The 17,687-nt window shown below is 46.2% G+C and overlaps 2 protein-coding genes across 5 annotated transcripts in view; one reads left to right on the plus strand and one right to left on the minus strand.

Moving 5' to 3' along the window:
• Positions 1-17,687, minus strand: part of vipas39 (VPS33B interacting protein, apical-basolateral polarity regulator, spe-39 homolog) — a gene marked incomplete at its 5' end in the record, with an annotated part of 107,176 nt that overhangs the window by 75,591 nt on the left and 13,898 nt on the right. The gene's annotated exons all lie outside the window — the stretch shown is intronic.
• Positions 438-16,782, plus strand: LOC306963142 (RNA-binding protein 39-like). 4 transcript variants are annotated; one of them, XM_079556617.1, is made up of 15 exons: positions 438-572; positions 3,228-3,296; positions 3,500-3,549; positions 6,117-6,260; positions 6,330-6,392; positions 6,626-6,743; positions 8,768-8,920; positions 9,960-10,103; positions 10,176-10,241; positions 11,069-11,273; positions 12,618-12,698; positions 12,774-12,891; positions 13,197-13,302; positions 13,463-13,541; positions 16,499-16,782. In XM_079556617.1, the coding sequence occupies exons 2-15, from the start codon at positions 3,240-3,242 to the stop codon at positions 16,600-16,602; spliced, it is 1,488 nt and encodes a 495-aa protein (XP_079412743.1). In that variant the 5' UTR covers positions 438-572; positions 3,228-3,239; the 3' UTR covers positions 16,603-16,782. The 4 variants fall into 4 exon arrangements, with proteins under 4 accessions (XP_079412743.1, XP_079412741.1, XP_079412742.1 ...); XM_079556615.1 differs by having other exon boundaries at positions 12,618-12,891; XM_079556616.1 differs by having other exon boundaries at positions 6,120-6,260; positions 12,618-12,891.

Raw genomic sequence — 17,687 nt, forward strand, 5'->3', positions numbered from 1 at the left:
TTTACAAATCCAGGAATTGCACATGAGTTGTTAATAATGTAGTAGTTTATGGTTTGTCTTCATCCACTCTTTGTTTTTATGAGCATTTCTCAATATTTAATTAATAATTAATAATTTAATTTAAATAAATAAATAAATGCAGAGATGAGAAGATTTTATCAAGATTTGGTCACGAGATCACAAGATAAATCATTTTTACATTGAGTATTTTAGTATTTTTTTGTTTTTTTACTGAGTTTTGCAATACATAATACATAACAATTTCAAATAAATACATGATAAAAGAAAAAAATAAACGTAGCTGAAATTAACGATACAGCAATAATAAAACAAAACGCAATACCGTAAAATAAAATACAAAAATATAAAACAAAATTAAATTAAAAAATAATTCGAAGTTTTTAGGATTTTCCTGTCACGCGGACGGCCGGTGTTTCCGTGTCCTGTTGACGTCACGGACCCGGAGCCGCGCTAAAGCTCCTCGCTTCTGAGTCCGGCCTCGAAAAACTGGACTAAAACTCGGCCAAATCCCGGCTCGGACTCCGCTCTGACCTGCCGCACGGTCCACACAGGTGAGGTCCGGCTCCGGGACCCGGCACCGAGCCGCCGCGGAGGGGTTTATACACCGAGAGAGAGGCGCAGTCCGCGGGGACCGAGGAAAAGCTTCGGGACGCGGCCTGTGCTAATGCTAACGCTAATGCTAATGCTGCTTAATTCCAGGCCTCTGCTCGGTTTAAAGTGTTTTAGCAGACTTTTAACCTGCGTAGCATTTGGAAGAGCGTATTGAGTTAAAGCTAAGCCGTAATTGAGTGAGTTTTAAGCGCGGTGTAGTTGTGGAAAGCGGTGTGTTGTGGTTAGCTGCTTCGCTAACGGCCGCAGAAACACGAAGCCCCGTCGGTTCAATGAACTTTGGCTTGAGCCCGAGGAGCCGCGTGTGCCTCAGGGCGCTCAGAGGACTGGTCAGGGGACTGGTCAGGGGACTGGTCTGAGGGTTTCACGGGCAGTCTGCGCTGTGTGTGCGGGTGCAGGCGGAGAATGTTTTAAGCAGGTTTTTTTTTAAGTCGGTGAAACTTGTGGCTAACGTCCTCCAGGGCCATTCATGGATGTGCACTTTGTTTGCATCACCATGGCAGCGTCTGAAATCCTCAAATGCACTTGTATGTCCTGATCCTCGCTCCTAACCCGCAGGACGTGGTGAGGTCAACTGTTAGGAACTAAAGGTCCAGAGCTGTTGGCCCAGTCCGGCCGTTCTTACAAACAATAGGGGAAGTGACATCAACAACAGCTGTTTCATAAAAATAAAAAAAAACTACATCACCCATGTAGTATTGGATTATAAAAAAACACTCCTCCTGCAGCCACCGACTTTAGTTACTCAAACATTGACGACATGAAGCCACACAGTAAACAGACGATGGCCACACCTACTGCCCTCATCACAAAATACTCTGGCAAATGTTTTCCTTTCAAAGTACCGATAAGAGTTCCGTTATGTTACCAGATAACAGTGTTTCCCCTAGGACTAGGTTTACTGGTTTGGCAGTAGTCCTAGGGGGGTACGTTTTCGGGTTAAATAAAGTGTTATTATTTACAAATTTATTGTTTTCTATATGATTCAAACATACATATTTAATGAAAAGTAAGTAACTCTAAAGCATTTGGATATTTGAAACAATGCTATGTTTTAGAAAGTGTGATTATGTAATATGTATTAGATTGATGTAGGCTGCCATTATTTAATTTCCCCAAGGGTGTTTGGATTTCCCTCATTGATGTTGAATATTTATGAGTGAGTTCCACACGGTGTATGATCTGATGGGACACATGTAACAGGTCTGTGTTAAAACAGGAGGAGCCAAAACCAGATCAAGGCTAAATTCAGGACTTTCTACAAATTCAGAGCTTCAGTGACTGATATGAAGCAGATAATGCTAACGGCTTTGCCTAAACACAGCCGTTACATTTAGCTTGGGTTAGATTTACAAATTTACAAAGTGCCAAAGGGATTTAATGTTGATTTTGAAGAAGAGTGGTGCGCACTGAATGGGTGCTGCTGCCGGATGCTCTCTCATCGAATGCAATTTCTCCATCTGTGAGATCAATAAAGTATCATCTTACCTTATCTTATCTTAATTTTATTGTCGCTCGTGGTTTTGGGCGCGTTTTGAAGCCCGAGAAGCGTGCGGTCTGAACACAGCAGTTATGTCATGCTGTTATACTTTATTTTGTTTTTTGTCCATATTCATTTTGCTTATGTTTTTATGATTGATTTCTTGAACAGGGTTTAAATTGAATTAAAGTTTTACTCTTTTAGCTCTGGGTCCTACTTACTCCACACTTTAATTCCAACAACAGAAACACAATGCTGCTTTGCACTCATTCTCCTCTTTTTTTTTTTTTAGTTTAGTTTATTAAAAGGACAATGTGCAGTTACATTAAAGAGATGCTAATTTCCATCTGTAGTCCTATACAGTCCTATACAATTAAAATGACATAACAAATTCAGAAACAGCCTCGCCTTTGAAACAATCCCTGGATATGGCCTGGGCATATCCAGGGACTAAGCTGAGTCAAAATCAGCTTAGTTCAGACATTCTACAAAATCCAGCGGAGCTCACTTCAGTGACTTCATGTGAAACAAATATGGCTAACGTCTTCACCTAAACTCAACTGTTACATTTAGCTTGGGTTGGATAACCTTGTTTACAAAATGCCAAAGGGCTTTGATGTTTTATTGTCATCTGATCACTCTAGTTAAACTTACTCACGCTGTAGCGGCAGCTCCTGTCTCAGGTTCTCCGATGATTTCCCCAAATATGGCCTGGGTCTGCTGCATGGTGGCTGAGCGCAAAACACGAACTGGATAATAAAAAAACACAGACTCTGACCGGGATGAGCAGGTGTAGTATCTCATAGAACAAAACCCGGCATGGATTAATGGAACGGATTTGGTGAAGATGCTTGTGTAATTGGGTGGTGATTAGCACTGCATAAAATAAAAGGGTTGTCGTCCTGCAGGACAGGGGGCACTAATTGTGGGGCGGCCCGCCCAGCCAAAATAATGGTAGGCGAAGGCACCCAGCCGTAGACAGCCCGAGCACCTCCTGTGGCCAATAGAACAGTGGTTGTCTTTTGGCTGAGGTTTATTTATATTTAGCGTCTAAAGTCTTTATTTGCTTCATAACATGAAAAATGAAACAATTCAAACCTTTTTCTGTTTTCTGCAGCTTCAGTGAAAGATGGCGGACGACTTTGACATCGAGGCGATGCTGGAGGCCCCCTACAGGAACAGGAAGGTACTGCCCCCGGTCTGTGTCTGTCCCCCCTCTGCCCTCTCCCCCTCTGACCCGCCCTCCTGCTGTTAGACGCTTTAATCTGTGTTTAATTTGTTGTAGACTCAGCGAAGCTCCTTGTTCAGAACAAGGTCCTGTTCATTAAATATCGTAGATTCCAGACGTTTAACCTTCGCTCTGTTTCTGATGGCGTCTCTGTGCGACAGGACGAGGGCAGCGACGGCGGCGGCGGCAACCACGAGCATCGCAGCAAGAGGTGAGGCGTCAGGGCGCTTGAACGTTTAACCTGGATCTGACTGATGTTTCCTTTGGTTCTGAGTCGCAGTTTAGTTTAGGCATTTCTAGGGCTGGGTCCTGTTAACGAGACCTACTCAATACTGACCGAAAAGCTCCAGTAGGGGGCGGCATCTAATAACTAAAATTCTGTCTGCCAAGTTTCGGTACTTTACTCCCCACATGTGAATATCTGACACGCAGTGAGTCTAAAAAAGCAACACGAGTTTGAGCAGACATTGAGCCCCTTCAGCGCAAATGCAGCGCAGCAAAACTGTAACATAATAAAAACTTTAGTAAGTATTAAAGATGGTAGAGCTGCAGGTCTGAGCCAGGACTAAACCAGGACTGAATAGTTAACTACAGTCTTAGGCCGTATTCACACATGTTGGAGCGCCTTGTAGGTCGCCCTGAGACCGGCCTAGTTCCAACTGCATTTACGTCAAAGTTAGTTCAGTCTGTGTTCACACGTGTTCACACCAGCCGTCGCTCCATCAGCCAAGTAACAACGACCAGCTGCTCAACGAACGTGTTCCCATGACAACGGGCCTCAACCTGTCAGTGCACCGACACAAAAGCATGTATGTGCACACTTCCCTATGTTACTGGCAGGCTGTTGTTTACTCTTTATCAACGACCGTTTGTGTAAAAGTGAGCACTCTCTCTGTATTAGACATTTTTGGTCCAGTTTCAGTAAATGATTAGCAACAGAGTAAAGATCTTTGGCAAGTTTAGTTTTGTCGCAGCTCGTTTTTAGAAAAGTTCATCTGAAATAAAACCGTGTCCTGATGTGGATCTGTCCCTGCAGCTCAGGAGGTAATAATTAGGGATGCACTGGTATCGGATATCGGAGCCGATACTGGAAAAAATACGATTTCGGGTATCGGCTACAAATATCCAATACTGAACCAATACCTGCTTTGGCTGTCACTGCTTTAAAAACACCATTCACTCCAACCTCAGTGAGTGTGGACATGCTGTATGTCATTTTGAAGCTGAGAACCTGGAGAAACAACATGTCGTGTTGAGCATTAGCATGCTAAAGGTCATGGCAGCATGCTAACACTAACGAGAACTAGGCTGGGTCAAAAACTACCTAAGAACCTAGAAATAACATAACTACTGCTCGAGTGGCCAAGTGTTTGTATTTTAGCTCATGAAAAGCTAAAATACAAATACATGTTTGTAATGCACAAGTTTATATTAATGTAAACTAAAGACATGTCCTGTAGCCAAGGATATAAAAAGTCCAGCGATCCTTGTTAAATGTTTTCCATTAGTTTAGTAATGGATATAACTAATAATTAGTCTGTAACACCATAAGAAAAGATGAGACTTTATTGATATTAAAATGGAGAAAAGGAGCTCCTACACTTTTTCACTCAGAGAAAACCACTTTTGAGAAAGTCTCTTGGTATCGGTTAAAATCGAATATTGGCAGATACTCAAACCCCCAGTATCGGTATCTGAAGCAAAAAAGCTGGATCACTGCATCTCTAGAAAAATGTCTTTTCTCTCTTTTTATCACTACTTTAGTGGAAATTCTGCTCTAAACATGAAGTTACAGGTGACGCTGCTGAGGCCTGTGTTCTTTCTGTGCCGTTTTAGGACTTTCTCTTGAGCCATTTTATACATAGCTATTGAAAGTACTGTTTAGGCACCGGTACTGAAAAGCAGAGTTAATATTTGAGCAAATGGATGTTGGTCCCGCGGTTATCGATGTGGAGGTTATTGACCGAAAAGCTCCGTAAGGGGGTGGAATTGACAACAAAAATATATATATATATATATTTTGGTGCAACATGAAGCTCAGGCTTCTGTCTCTGTTTCAGCACAAATGCAGGTTGTTTTGTTAAACAAAGCTGATGGAGGGAAGACTAGCGAACAAAAACTTACATAATATAAAGGAGAGCTGGTCTAAACCGGTTATAAACCAAGACTAAACCAGGACTTAATGTGAAACTTGAATGATGACAAGAAGACAGGCGTACGCACAGTAAAGGAGCTGCAGCGTGTGAGGGGGAACTAGAGCGTCTGTGCAAAAGTGACCGCCATGTATCAGACACCATTATAGGTTTATAGAGCTAATACACTGGTTTGAATGTTTTTTTTATCCTGAGTTTAATTTACTTTGAAGGACATTTGTACCAAATATCAGATCAGAGACGGAGTGAGCGCTCGCTGCTCAAAACATGACATGTCACATGACACTGCTGAGGCCTGTGTTCTTTCTGTTGTGCTGTTTTCTCTTGAACCATGTATTTTTATATAACTGTTTTAATTTAATTAAGATAACATGAATATCAAAAAAAGAACTTTTCAGGTCCCGGCATTGGTATAATAGTGGTATCTGTGATACGTGCCCACTGCCCAGCCTCCCTTTTTCATCCACAAATACTGACATGAGGTTTTCATTCCACTCTTTAACATCATCTCTTTTTAAAAAACCCTACATTTATGTCAGTATCTCCAGCAGAAGTTTCACTCTATCACGTCCATGTTTCCCCGTTTCGCTGCACAGTCTCACCGTAACCCTCCGTTTTCCCGCAGCAGTAAGAAGCGCAGCCGCAGCAGAGAGAGGAAGAAGAGTCGCGACAGGAAGAGGAGCCGCAGTCGCAGCCGCAAACGGAAGAGCAGCCGCGAGCGACACCGCAGCAAGAGCCGCGACAAGGGCCGCTACAGAGACCACCGCCCGTGAGTACAGGCCACTGAGAGGGCAGCGCCTCCACAGAGTCTCTGTACTGATGTTTGTGACCGTTACAGGCCCAAGAAACACCGCTCCCGCAGCAAGAGTCCGCCCGTCCACAAGGAGAAGAGCCCCGTGAGGTAGGACTGGCCTCTGCGTCCGTTATTTTTCAAAATCTATCTCATCGTTTCTATTCAATTCCCATATTTATTGAGATTGATATATAGTTTGAAGCCCTACTACAAATCATTCATTCACTCTATTTACAAATGGGTTCAGCTCTGTTTTGAGCTCAGTGGGCAGTGAGTTCCACAGCTTTGCACTTTTATACATAAAGGGCAGGGCGAGGACAGTCACTGACTGTGTTCTGCAGGGCGCCCATCGATAACCTGAGCCCCGAGGAGAGAGACGCCCGCACTGTGTTCTGTATGCAGCTGGCAGCACGCATCCGCCCCCGAGACCTGGAGGACTTCTTCTCCGCTGTGGGCAAGGTCTGTCTCTCCCTGCACCTCTCTGCACCTCTCTGCTCCTCTCTGCTCCTCTCTGCTCCTCTCTGCTCCTCTCTGCTCCTCTCTGATCCTCTCTGATCCTCTCTGCTCCTCTCTGCTCCTCTCTGCCTCTCTCTGCTCCTCTCTGCTCCTCTCTGCTCCTCTCTGCCCCTCTCTGCTCCTCTCTGCTCCTCTCTGCTCCTCTCTGCTCCTCTCTGCTCCTCTCTGATCCTCTCTGATCCTCTCTGCTCCTCTCTGCTCCTCTCTGCCTCTCTCTGCTCCTCTCTGCTCCTCTCTGCTCCTCTCTGCTCCTCTCTGATCCTCTCTGCTCCTCTCTGCCCCTCTCTGCTCCTCTCTGCTCCTCTCTGCCTCTCTCTGCTCCTCTCTGCTCCTCTCTGATCCTCTCTGCTCCTCTCTGCTCCTCTCTGCACCTCTCTGCTCCTCTCTGCTCCTCTCTGCTCCTCTCTGCTCCTCTCTGATCCTCTCTGCCCCTCTCTGATCCTCTCTGCACCTCTCTGATCCTCTCTGCTCCTCTCTGCTCCTCTCTGATCCTCTCTGATCCTCTCTGCTCCTCTCTGCTCCTCTCTGATCCTCTCTGCTCCTCTCTGATCCTCTCTGCTCCTCTCTGCCCCTCTCTGCTCCTCTCTGATCCTCTCTGCTCCTCTCTGCACCTCTCTGATCCTCTCTGCTCCTCTCTGCTCCTCTCTGATCCTCTCTGATCCTCTCTGCTCCTCTCTGCTCCTCTCTGATCCTCTCTGCTCCTCTCTGCTCCTCTCTGCCCCTCTCTGATCCTCTCTGATCCTCTCTGCCCCTCTCTGATCCTCTCTGCTCCTCTCTGCTCCTCTCTGCCCCTCTCTGATCCTCTCTGCCCCTCTCTGATCCTCTCTGCCCCTCTCTGATCCTCTCTGCCCCTCTCTGATCCTCTCTGCTCCTCTCTGCTCCTCTCTGCTCCTCTCTGCTCCTCTCTGATTCTCTCTGCTCCTCTCTGCTCCTCTCTGCTCCTCTCTGCTCCTCTCTGCCCCTCTCTGATCCTCTCTGCTCCTCTCTGCTCCTCTCTGCCCCTCTCTGATCCTCTCTGCCCCTCTCTGCTCCTCTCTGCCCCTCTCTGATCCTCTCTGCCCCTCTCTGATCCTCTCTGCCCCTCTCTGATCCTCTCTGCCCCTCTCTGATCCTCTCTGCTCCTCTCTGCTCCTCTCTGCCCCTCTCTGCTCCTCTCTGATCCTCTCTGCTCCTCTCTGCTCCTCTCTGCCCCTCTCTGATCCTCTCTGCTCCTCTCTGCTCCTCTCTGCTCCTCTCTGCTCCTCTCTGCTCCTCTCTGATTCTCTCTGATCCTCTCTGCCCCTCTCTGATCCTCTCTGATTCTCTCTGCCCCTCTCTGATCCTCTCTGATCCTCTCTGCCCCTCTCTGATCCTCTCTGATTCTCTCTGCTCCTCTCTGATCCTCTCTGCTCCTCTCTGCTCCTCTCTGCCCCTCTCTGATCCTCTCTGCTCCTCTCTGCTCCTCTCTGCTCCTCTCTGCTCCTCTCTGCTCCTCTCTGCCCCTCTCTGATCCTCTCTGATTCTCTCTGCTCCTCTCTGCTCCTCTCTGCTCCTCTCTGCTCCTCTCTGATCCTCTCTGATCCTCTCTGCCCCTCTCTGATCCTCTCTGATTCTCTCTGCTCCTCTCTGATCCTCTCTGCTCCTCTCTGCTCCTCTCTGCCCCTCTCTGATCCTCTCTGCTCCTCTCTGCCCCTCTCTGATCCTCTCTGCTCCTCTCTGCTCCTCTCTGCTCCTCTCTGCTCCTCTCTGATCCTCTCTGCCCCTCTCTGCTCCTCTCTGCTTCTCTCTGATCCTCTCTGCTCCTCTCTGCCCCTCTCTGCCCCTCTCTGCTCCTCTCTGATCCTCTCTGATCCTCTCTGCTCCTCTCTGATTCTCTCTGATCCTCTCTGCTCCTCTCTGCCCCTCTCTGATCCTCTCTGCTCCTCTCTGCTCCTCTCTGCCCCTCTCTGCCCCTCTCTGCTCCTCTCTGATCCTCTCGTGTGTCTCAGGTGCGTGACGTGAGGATCATCTCGGACAGGAACTCGCGTCGCTCCAAAGGAATCGCTTACATCGAGTTTGTAGACACCAGCTCAGTTCCTCTGGCCATCGGTCTGACGGGACAGAGGCTGCTGGGAGTGCCCATCATCGTGCAGGCCTCACAGGTATGTACTCCGAATACAGGCCTCACAGGTCCTGCTTACTACAAATACTTCAAATACTGTGCATACTGTGCACACTCCAAATACTGTGGCGTCTTGTAGACAGAATTAGGAAGCCCCGTGGGAGAGTAATGTTGTTTCTTCTTAATCCTCATTAATATAAATATATTATAGAATGACCTCTGGGAGTCGAGTCGGTTCCTGTGCATATTACTTTATTGTACTTTTAAATGAAGTGAGTGTAACTAAATGTCTCCTGTAGTAACATTGGAACCATTGTGCAGGATCATCTCAGGGCGTTTTCACACAGGCTCTAGTTAGGTCGACCTAAAGTGTCTTGATGCGAGGTCAGTGTGAATCCAACCGCAGCACTTTAAGCCGGTCTAAACAGGCTTCACTCGCCTCTGGGTCGGAGCCAAACCTCTCTCACTCTCACGCCTCTTTTTTGCGTGAAGAAAGAATGAATACACGTTGCATGTGGACGTCTGGATTACTGCTCTGACGAGGCAAAATGGATCAGCTGTAAACCATCAAGGGACGTCTCTCTTTCCCTCATGCTGCAGTGGCACTTTCCTCTTCATGTGCCGATTAAAGTGCACTTCTCCTCACTTCGTGTATATCAGTCTCGCTGTATTTCACCACGACGTGATGCAACGTTTGGTACGAGCGCGTGTGGACACGGACTGAACTAACAATTGAACATGTGTGAAAATGCCCTTAAATGCCCCAGAATTGTTGTGTTGTTGCACATGTGGCTAATGCTCTGCTCACGAGAGGCTTTTAAGGACATTGTAAGCCTGAAATAAAACCGTCCTTTCTACGCCCGAACTAGCTGGTGCATTTCTCCTTCTTTTGTTTATGGAACAGGTTTCAAAACACTTCACCTGTTTATTCTGATATTACATCATTTGAAATCGTAATTATATCAAATCTTTGCAAGACATTAAAATACCTTTTGTAAATGGGACACGTGTTGGTCTTTTAAAGAGTTCTTAAGGTGGGTTATGTTCTAGTATTAAACATGTGTATAAATGTGTTGTAGGCGGAGAAGAACCGCGCTGCGGCGGCTGCAGCGGCATGTTCCCTCCACAGGGGGAGCGTGGGGCCCATGAGGCTGTACGTGGGCTCTCTGCACTTCAACATCACTGAGGACATGCTGCGAGGGATCTTTGAGCCCTTCGGACGGGTCAGTACTGTCGTAAACATGATTTGTACCATGGTCCTGTCTCCTGACCTTTGCTCTGCCGTCGTGTTTCAGATCGAGAGCATTCAGCTGATGATGGACAACGAGACGGGCCGCTCGCGAGGATACGGCTTCATCACCGTGAGTTCCTCACTTTTATTCATTCACACGGCTCTAACAGACGAGTGGCATTAGCATTATCTGTCACAGAGAAACAAAGACGAGTGAGACCTTTTTAGAGCCGTCAGAACAGTTAAAAAATACAATACTCTTCTTTGAGAAATAAAACCATTTTCAAAACATACACAGCTTTCCAGTATTAACTCTCTTTACCATGTGTATTTATGACCCGCGCTTATTCATTCACAAACACTGGGCTGGGTAAAAATGAATATCTCTTAATTTTTTTATCTGCCAACAAACTTACATCGGTTTGTCAGTCAAGAAGAGAACAGACTACAAAAGAGTGGAAAAAACATTTCCCAAAATTTTCCCCCCATTTCTTTCCTTCATTATCCTCCGATTTGGTCCCTATTAATTCCCTCTTTATCCCTAATTTTTGCCCTATTTATTCCAATTTTTCCCACATCTGTTCATTCCCCCCCCCAATTATTATTATTTTATCCCCCATTTTATTTCCCCCATTTTTCCCCCTGTTTATTCCTGATTTAGTCAAATTTTTTCCTATTTTTTTGTTTCGATTTCTGTCTTCCTTTTCACACAAATTGGTGCCTATTTATTAATTTATTTCTCCCAATATATTTATATTTTTTCATATTATTTCCCCCCAATTTTCCCTATTATTTTGCAATTTTTCCACCTGATCTTTTTCTGTGTTTTTTTTCCGTATTTTACACCTAACCCTTCCCTATATTTCCATTTAAACTCAATGTTCTATCTTGCCATATGCAAGTGTTCGCAAACACACGGAGCTTCAGCTGTGATTGTGACGTCTCTGTGTGGAACAGTTCGCAGACAGCGAGTGTGCGAAGAAGGCCATGGAGCAGCTGAACGGCTTCGAGCTGGCGGGACGTCCCATGAAGGTGGGCCACGTCACGGAGAGGACCGACCCCATGCTCGCCTCGTCCTTCCTCGATAACGACGAGCTGGAGCGCACCGGCATCGACCTGGGCCCCACGGGACGCCTGCAGCTCATGGCCCGCCTGGCGGAGGGTGAGGAAACCTTAGATTCTAACGTAGGAACGTAGTCTGGTCTTCCTCCAGAGGTCTCATTTAACCTCTTAACCCCCACCTTCACCCTGCACGTTTCCTCCACTTCAGCTTCACCCAAATCTAAAAGCTTAGACTTAGAAAAAAGCAACAAAAGCGATGAAAGTGCAACAAAAAGGTGATGCAAATGAGATGATAAAGAAAGTCAAAAAAGCTTTCAAATGAGGCGTTATCCTGGCCCCATTCACCTTATTCTAACAGGAAGGCAGCTTTATGTAGTTTTGTTTTTACTTTTCGAACTATCAAATCCACGTCAACTCCAACAATATACAGCAAACGAGAATGGGATTTTACTTGGATTTATATTTATGTTTTAAAGGCACCACATTCGCCCAAATCGTAAAGAGACTAGATGCAAGTTGGTCATTTTATACTCTCTACTGCCACCTCAGGTCTTGGGCGTGACGGCAGCTTCTATATTTACATCATGTTATTATGTCATTCCCTCATTAAAAACATGCCTGAAGTGTTGCCTTGGCACATTCACGTATTTTTGAGTAATCTTTAAAAACTCTGATGGCGGCCATTTTAGGGATAGATTTGCCTGAGTCCTCCTAGGAACGCCCCCACCTCCTGGAGACACCAGCCGAGTAACCAACCACTGCTCCTCAGCAGAACCCCCTCCCCACTGATGCCACAGACAGCGTGTGGAGGGGGCGTGTCTGAAAGAGTAAGAGGTTCTTAAAGAGACAGAGGCCTATTTCAAGACATTCACTACAGCCATTTTGAGAGCAATTTTATACAAGGCAGTTATTCTAATTTACTGCATTTACAGACCAACAGAAGGTTTGGTCATCATTGTAGTGTGATATAGACTGGTGCTGTGTGATTGAAAAAAGCAGAATACTCCCTCTTTAAAGAAACTAGATGCAAGTTGCTCATTTTATACTCGCTACTGCCACCTCAGGTCTTACGCGTAACTGCAGCTTCTATAATAAGCTTGTGCGTGATCGGACCCTTCAACTGATTCCTGACAGTGGCCTGTAGAAGCTCGTAGCAGTGCAGGACAATATTTGCGTAATAATTTTCCCTCCAATCATCAAACTCCATCCACATTCGTGATCCTCGGTCATGAACGTGGATTAGCGGTGTTTGTGTAAACCGATCGTAAGGTTTTTTATCCTTTCACTTGCAGCGTCTCGCCATAGAATGCGGCAGTACATGCATGAATGATCTGGAAGAATAGATCCATTAGACCACTGTGATGTGTCCTGGTGTGACCAGTGTGTCCTGGTGTGACCAGTGTGTCCTGGTGTGACCAGTGTGTCCTGTGTGCTCTGTTCTCAGGGACCGGGCTGCAGATCCCGCCGGCTGCAAAACAGGCGCTGCAGATGAGCGGCGCCATCAGCGTGGGCGCCATGGCAGCAGGTACCTCCCCCCTCACTTTGACTCCTCCCCCGCTCCGCTCCAATCGGTCACTGAACACCTGTTTCCCGGTTTCAGGGCTGACCTCGGGTTTGACTCCAGGAATGACTCCAGGACTCGCCCCCAACATCAACATCGCCGCTCCGGCCCTGGCCACCAACTGCTTCCAGCTGTCCAACATGTTCAACCCGAGAAGGTAACGCCTACGCTTGGTGATAGTGACAAAATAAATAATGAAGCCATATATTTCAAACATCAGAAATCTGTAATAATGAGCTTCAAACGGCTACATTTCCATGGATTTGTTGCTCAAAAAGGCAATGGAGAAAATGTGCCTGGTTCATGTGCAGGAAACAACAGGAAACTTGATCCTTTTTGTTTAAATTGGAATAATATAATGTGTTCTACCTCCTTCCTCAAGACTGATTGATATATTTGTTCTGTAGTCAGGAGACCCCTGGTGGATGCTTTTGTTAATAACAATCATATTAAATATTACAGCGAGGATAATCCGGGTTGGGAGCTGGAGATTCAGGCCGACGTTATTGAAGAATGCAACAAACACGGAGGAGTAGTTCATATCTACGTGGACCGCAACTCCACAGAGGTACTACACTTCCCACAATCCCCTGCTCCTACTACATGACCCACAATCCCTCAGGACAAGCACAAGCACCAACGAACAACAACACATCCTCAAATAGCCAAGCGATGAACAGAATGATGTCTGTGATGTGGCCTGGAGCTGATCATCTGCTGTTTTTCAGGGAAATGTTTATGTGAAGTGTCCTTCGATTCCCGCGGCGATGGCGGCCGTCGCTGCTCTGCACGGACGCTACTTCGGAGGTGAGGACTAAACGCGTGTCAGACGCGGTCGAACTTTTTATACCTTGCCTTGCGTGTGAACACACTGTAAGAGACAAACAGAAACATACAATACAAGTAGCTGCTAAATACACTGCTGAAATATTCCGTCATAATTTTAGTCAGTTGTATTTTTACCGACTGAAATTGGACTGAAACTAAATCAAACTATTAAAATGTCCAGATATTTTTTGACTAAAATATGACTAAATAAAAATGAAAAGAGGCTAAAATCATCCAAAACTTCCAGTGACAGTTTGAAAGAGCCTCGTGTCATGTAAATTCTCTGCCAAAGGAGCAGCTCTGAGCTTTGTTCATGTGGACGAAGCTCCATAAACCAGAAGACCTTGATTAAATTAGCATTGCCAGTTGAAATACAGTAGATAATATTCACAATAGCATGTGGAGACCGAGATCAGCAAGACTGAAATACATCAAGTACTTCCAAAGTTCTAAGCATTTCAGTTTTCATCTTCGGCCACGTCTGGTGAAAACAATGGGACGTGGTCTGTACCAACTTATCCCATAAAGTGCTGCCATTTTCAGCAGCTTTGTTCTGTAAGATCATTCTCAAAATTGACTTCCAAGAAGATAGATAATCAATTCAGATATGATGTCAGAGTGTAATTGTGGGCGTGTGTGCCAGGGCGTGTGTGCCAGGGCGTGTGTGCCAGGGCGTGTGTGCCAGGGCGTGTGTGCCAGGGCGTGTGTGCCGGGGCGTGTGTGCCAGGGCGTGTGTGCCAGGGCGTGTGTGCCGGGGCGTGTGTGCCAGGGCGTGTGTGCCGGGGCGTGTGTGCCGGGGCATGTGTGCCGGGGCGTGTGTGCCGGGGCATGTGTGCCAGGGCGTGTGTGCCGGGGCGTGTGTGCCGGGGCATGTGTGCCAGGGCGTGTGTGCCGGGGCGTGTGTGCCGGGGCATGTGTGCCGGGGCGTGTGTGCCGGGGCGTGTGTGCCAGGGCGTGTGTGCCGGGGCGTGTGTGCCGGGGCGTGTGTGCCGGGGCGTGTGTGCCGGGGCATGTGTGCCAGGGCGTGTGTGCCGGGGCGTGTGTGCCGGGGCATGTGTGCCAGGGCGTGTGCCGGGGCGTGTGTGCCAGGGCGTGTGCACAGTCAGGCCGTTTGCGCGGCAGTGAAGGGGAGCTAGCGTTAGCTACACCCTTTCCCGACGTTAGAGCGGCCGCTGGTACAGTCTGATGTTGCTGCGAGGTTTTCTCATTTCATTCACAAAGCCGCAGTCTAAAATCACAGATATATCCCGCACCAAAGCGCAAATATGGAAAAATACGGCGGTCATTTCGAAAAAAAATCCTCACTTTCGGCCACAATTGCGGAGACTTTCCTCCACCATATCTCAGGTGCAGCAGCAGCTGTGAAGATGCCACTTGCACCACTGGACTCACTACTGGCATTCTGACTGACTGGGAAGTCTCACAGTGCAGTAACATGGTTTAGTGCTGCGGGAAACCAGAGCACTAAAGTGTTGTCTTTTTAACATTTTTTTTTATTGAACATTTTCAAGTTTTAACAGTCCAGTACAGTACAGATATACATTTTATATAAAAGATGACTTCCATGCAGATCCAAGTAAATCAATACAAAAATAAACAATAAAATGTGCATACAGCAGTGAGTTTCCAAATTGTTGTATTTCAGACAATGCGACTAAGGGTTAGTCTACCATTTTGCCAAACTTTTCTACAAAAACTGCATATTGACCTTTAATACAGAATCTCAGCCTTTCCAAAATAACAATATCCAATACCATGGCTCTCCACATTTGTATTGAAGGTGGCTCATCCCCAACCCATTTAGTCATAATAGCCTTCCGCCCTATCATGAGTAGAAACTGTATTGTATCCTTATGCACTGTGAGTGGTGCACTAAAGTGTTTTGTTCGAGCGAGGTCCAGATGATTGGAGATTTTGACCCTGCAGGTGGACTTGATTCATTCATAACTGAAAAACTTGGCCCTGGAAGAACTAAACACACCTGTGGCTTGTTGATTCAAACATGTAATGATAGAAATGTCCACCAAATATAGTTGCCATTAGATGGCGCTGAAGCAGAGGCTCATTCAGGTCATTTTTCATCACTCAGTGACGCACTTATGATAATTATTATAAATGCAAAGGTCACTAAATTCGTCTTAACTTTAGTCGACTAAATTTGAAGATAATTTTTTTACTAAAAATTAAATGACATTTTTGTCGAAACTAAATGATGTCGTCAAACTGAACACGGTTTAACATTTGACCTTTTCCTCTTTATGTTTTTATTAATGTTCCATGAATTGCTTTACATTATTACCTTTTTAACCTCTTACCCTCGCCTTAACCGTGCACGTTTTCTCTAGTTCAGTTTTACCCACATCTAAAACTTTACAGGCTCTAGGCCAAAGTAGCGCCTCATTTGAAAGCTAAGACCTACAAAACTAATCGTGACTTTTGGTTGCATTGTTTTTGTGTCATATTTTAAGCGTTTTTGTCTTGCTTTTGTTTTTTTTTGTCATGTTTCTGTGCAATTCATTGCTTTTTCCCTGGCGTTGTCGTCTTGCTTTTGATTATATTATTGCTTTTCTGTCACATTTTTGTGCCTCTTTTTTGCCTTTTCATCACTTTTTATTTGTTATTTGTATGTTCGTTTTCGTCACTGTTTTGAGGCTTTGATCAAGAAGTTTTATTTGGTTAAGAAGTTTGATTTGGTTAAAGTCGCAGTGGAGAAAATGTGTGTAACGTTTTCTCTGTAAATAGGAAAAATCCATTTCAAAAATAATACAGAGAGACTGAAATGACCCCGTACATTTGTGTACCTAAACATTTGCCAATTTCAAAAATATTAAGAAAAATCCTTTTTAAAAGCTTTGTTTGTGGGCGGGGTTTTTGGAGCTGAGCTGGAGCAGCAGACAGAAAGTCCAGAGAATAATAATGTTTTGTCTTTGTTTCAGGTAAAATGATCAGCGCGGCGTTTGTGCCGCTGCCGACCTATCACGGCCTGTTCCCAGACTCAGTGTCCGCCTCCACGCTGCTGCCCCCGCCCATCCGCCGCTGACCCGCCCACACAGCACTCTGATTGGACAATAGACTCTGTACTGGGCTCTGATTGGACGCGGAGGTCTGCGCTGCGCTCTGATTGGTTGGTTTAAGTTGATGACGGTCCAATGGTTGAGCTCCATGAGCTGTTTTTTCTAATTCTTCATTTTGTACAAGTTTCAATTAAATTTTATTTTCAAACCTCTGTTTGCCTCAGTCTGTCACATGACCCCGTCACGACCCCACATGACCCCGTCACGACCCCACGTGACCCCGTCACGACCCCACACGACCCCGTCACGACCCCACATGACCCCGTCACGACCCCACATGACCCCGTCACGACCCCACGTGACCCCGTCACGACCCCACATGACCCGTCACGACCCCACATGACCCCGTCACGACCCCACATGACCCGTCACGACCCCACATGACCCCGTCACGACCCCACATGACCCCGTCACGACCCCACATGACCCCGTCACGACCCCACATGACCCCGTCACGACCCCACATGACCCCGTCACGACCCCACATGACCCCGTCACGACCCCACATGACCCGTCACGACCCCACATGACCCCGTCACGACCCCACATGACCCCGTCACGACCCCACATGACCCCGTCACGACCCCACATGACCCTCACATGATCCTGTACAGACCGACTTATGACGAACCTCTTACCCTCGCGTGAACCTCAATAACGTAACATTGAGGAGAAAACAAGCTCAACTTCACATAAAATGAAAGTTGTTTCTGATCTTTGGAACTGATCACATTTTCTCCAGTTTGGCTTTAACCAAATCTAAAAACGAGACTTGAAAGCGACAAAAACGCAATGCGAGGAAAAAGATTTGTTTAGACTAATTTTGTAGGTCTTAGCTTTCAAATGAGGTGCTACTCTGGCCTATAGGCTGTAAGCTCCATTTGAGCTTAGATTTGGGGAAAGCCGAACTGGAGAAAATGCACTCGGTTAAAGTAAGAGGGTAAAATGTAAATCAATTTCTGCCAAAGCTCACTTTTTATATGGAAAACAAGCTATTTTGTGAGGGCTTTTTTCTTCTTTATATTGGCTCAAAAATACTTTCATACTTTGA

Source organism: Gobius niger, assembly GCF_951799975.1.
Source record: "Gobius niger genome assembly, chromosome: 5".
Taxonomy (NCBI): Eukaryota; Metazoa; Chordata; class Actinopteri; order Gobiiformes; family Gobiidae; genus Gobius; species Gobius niger.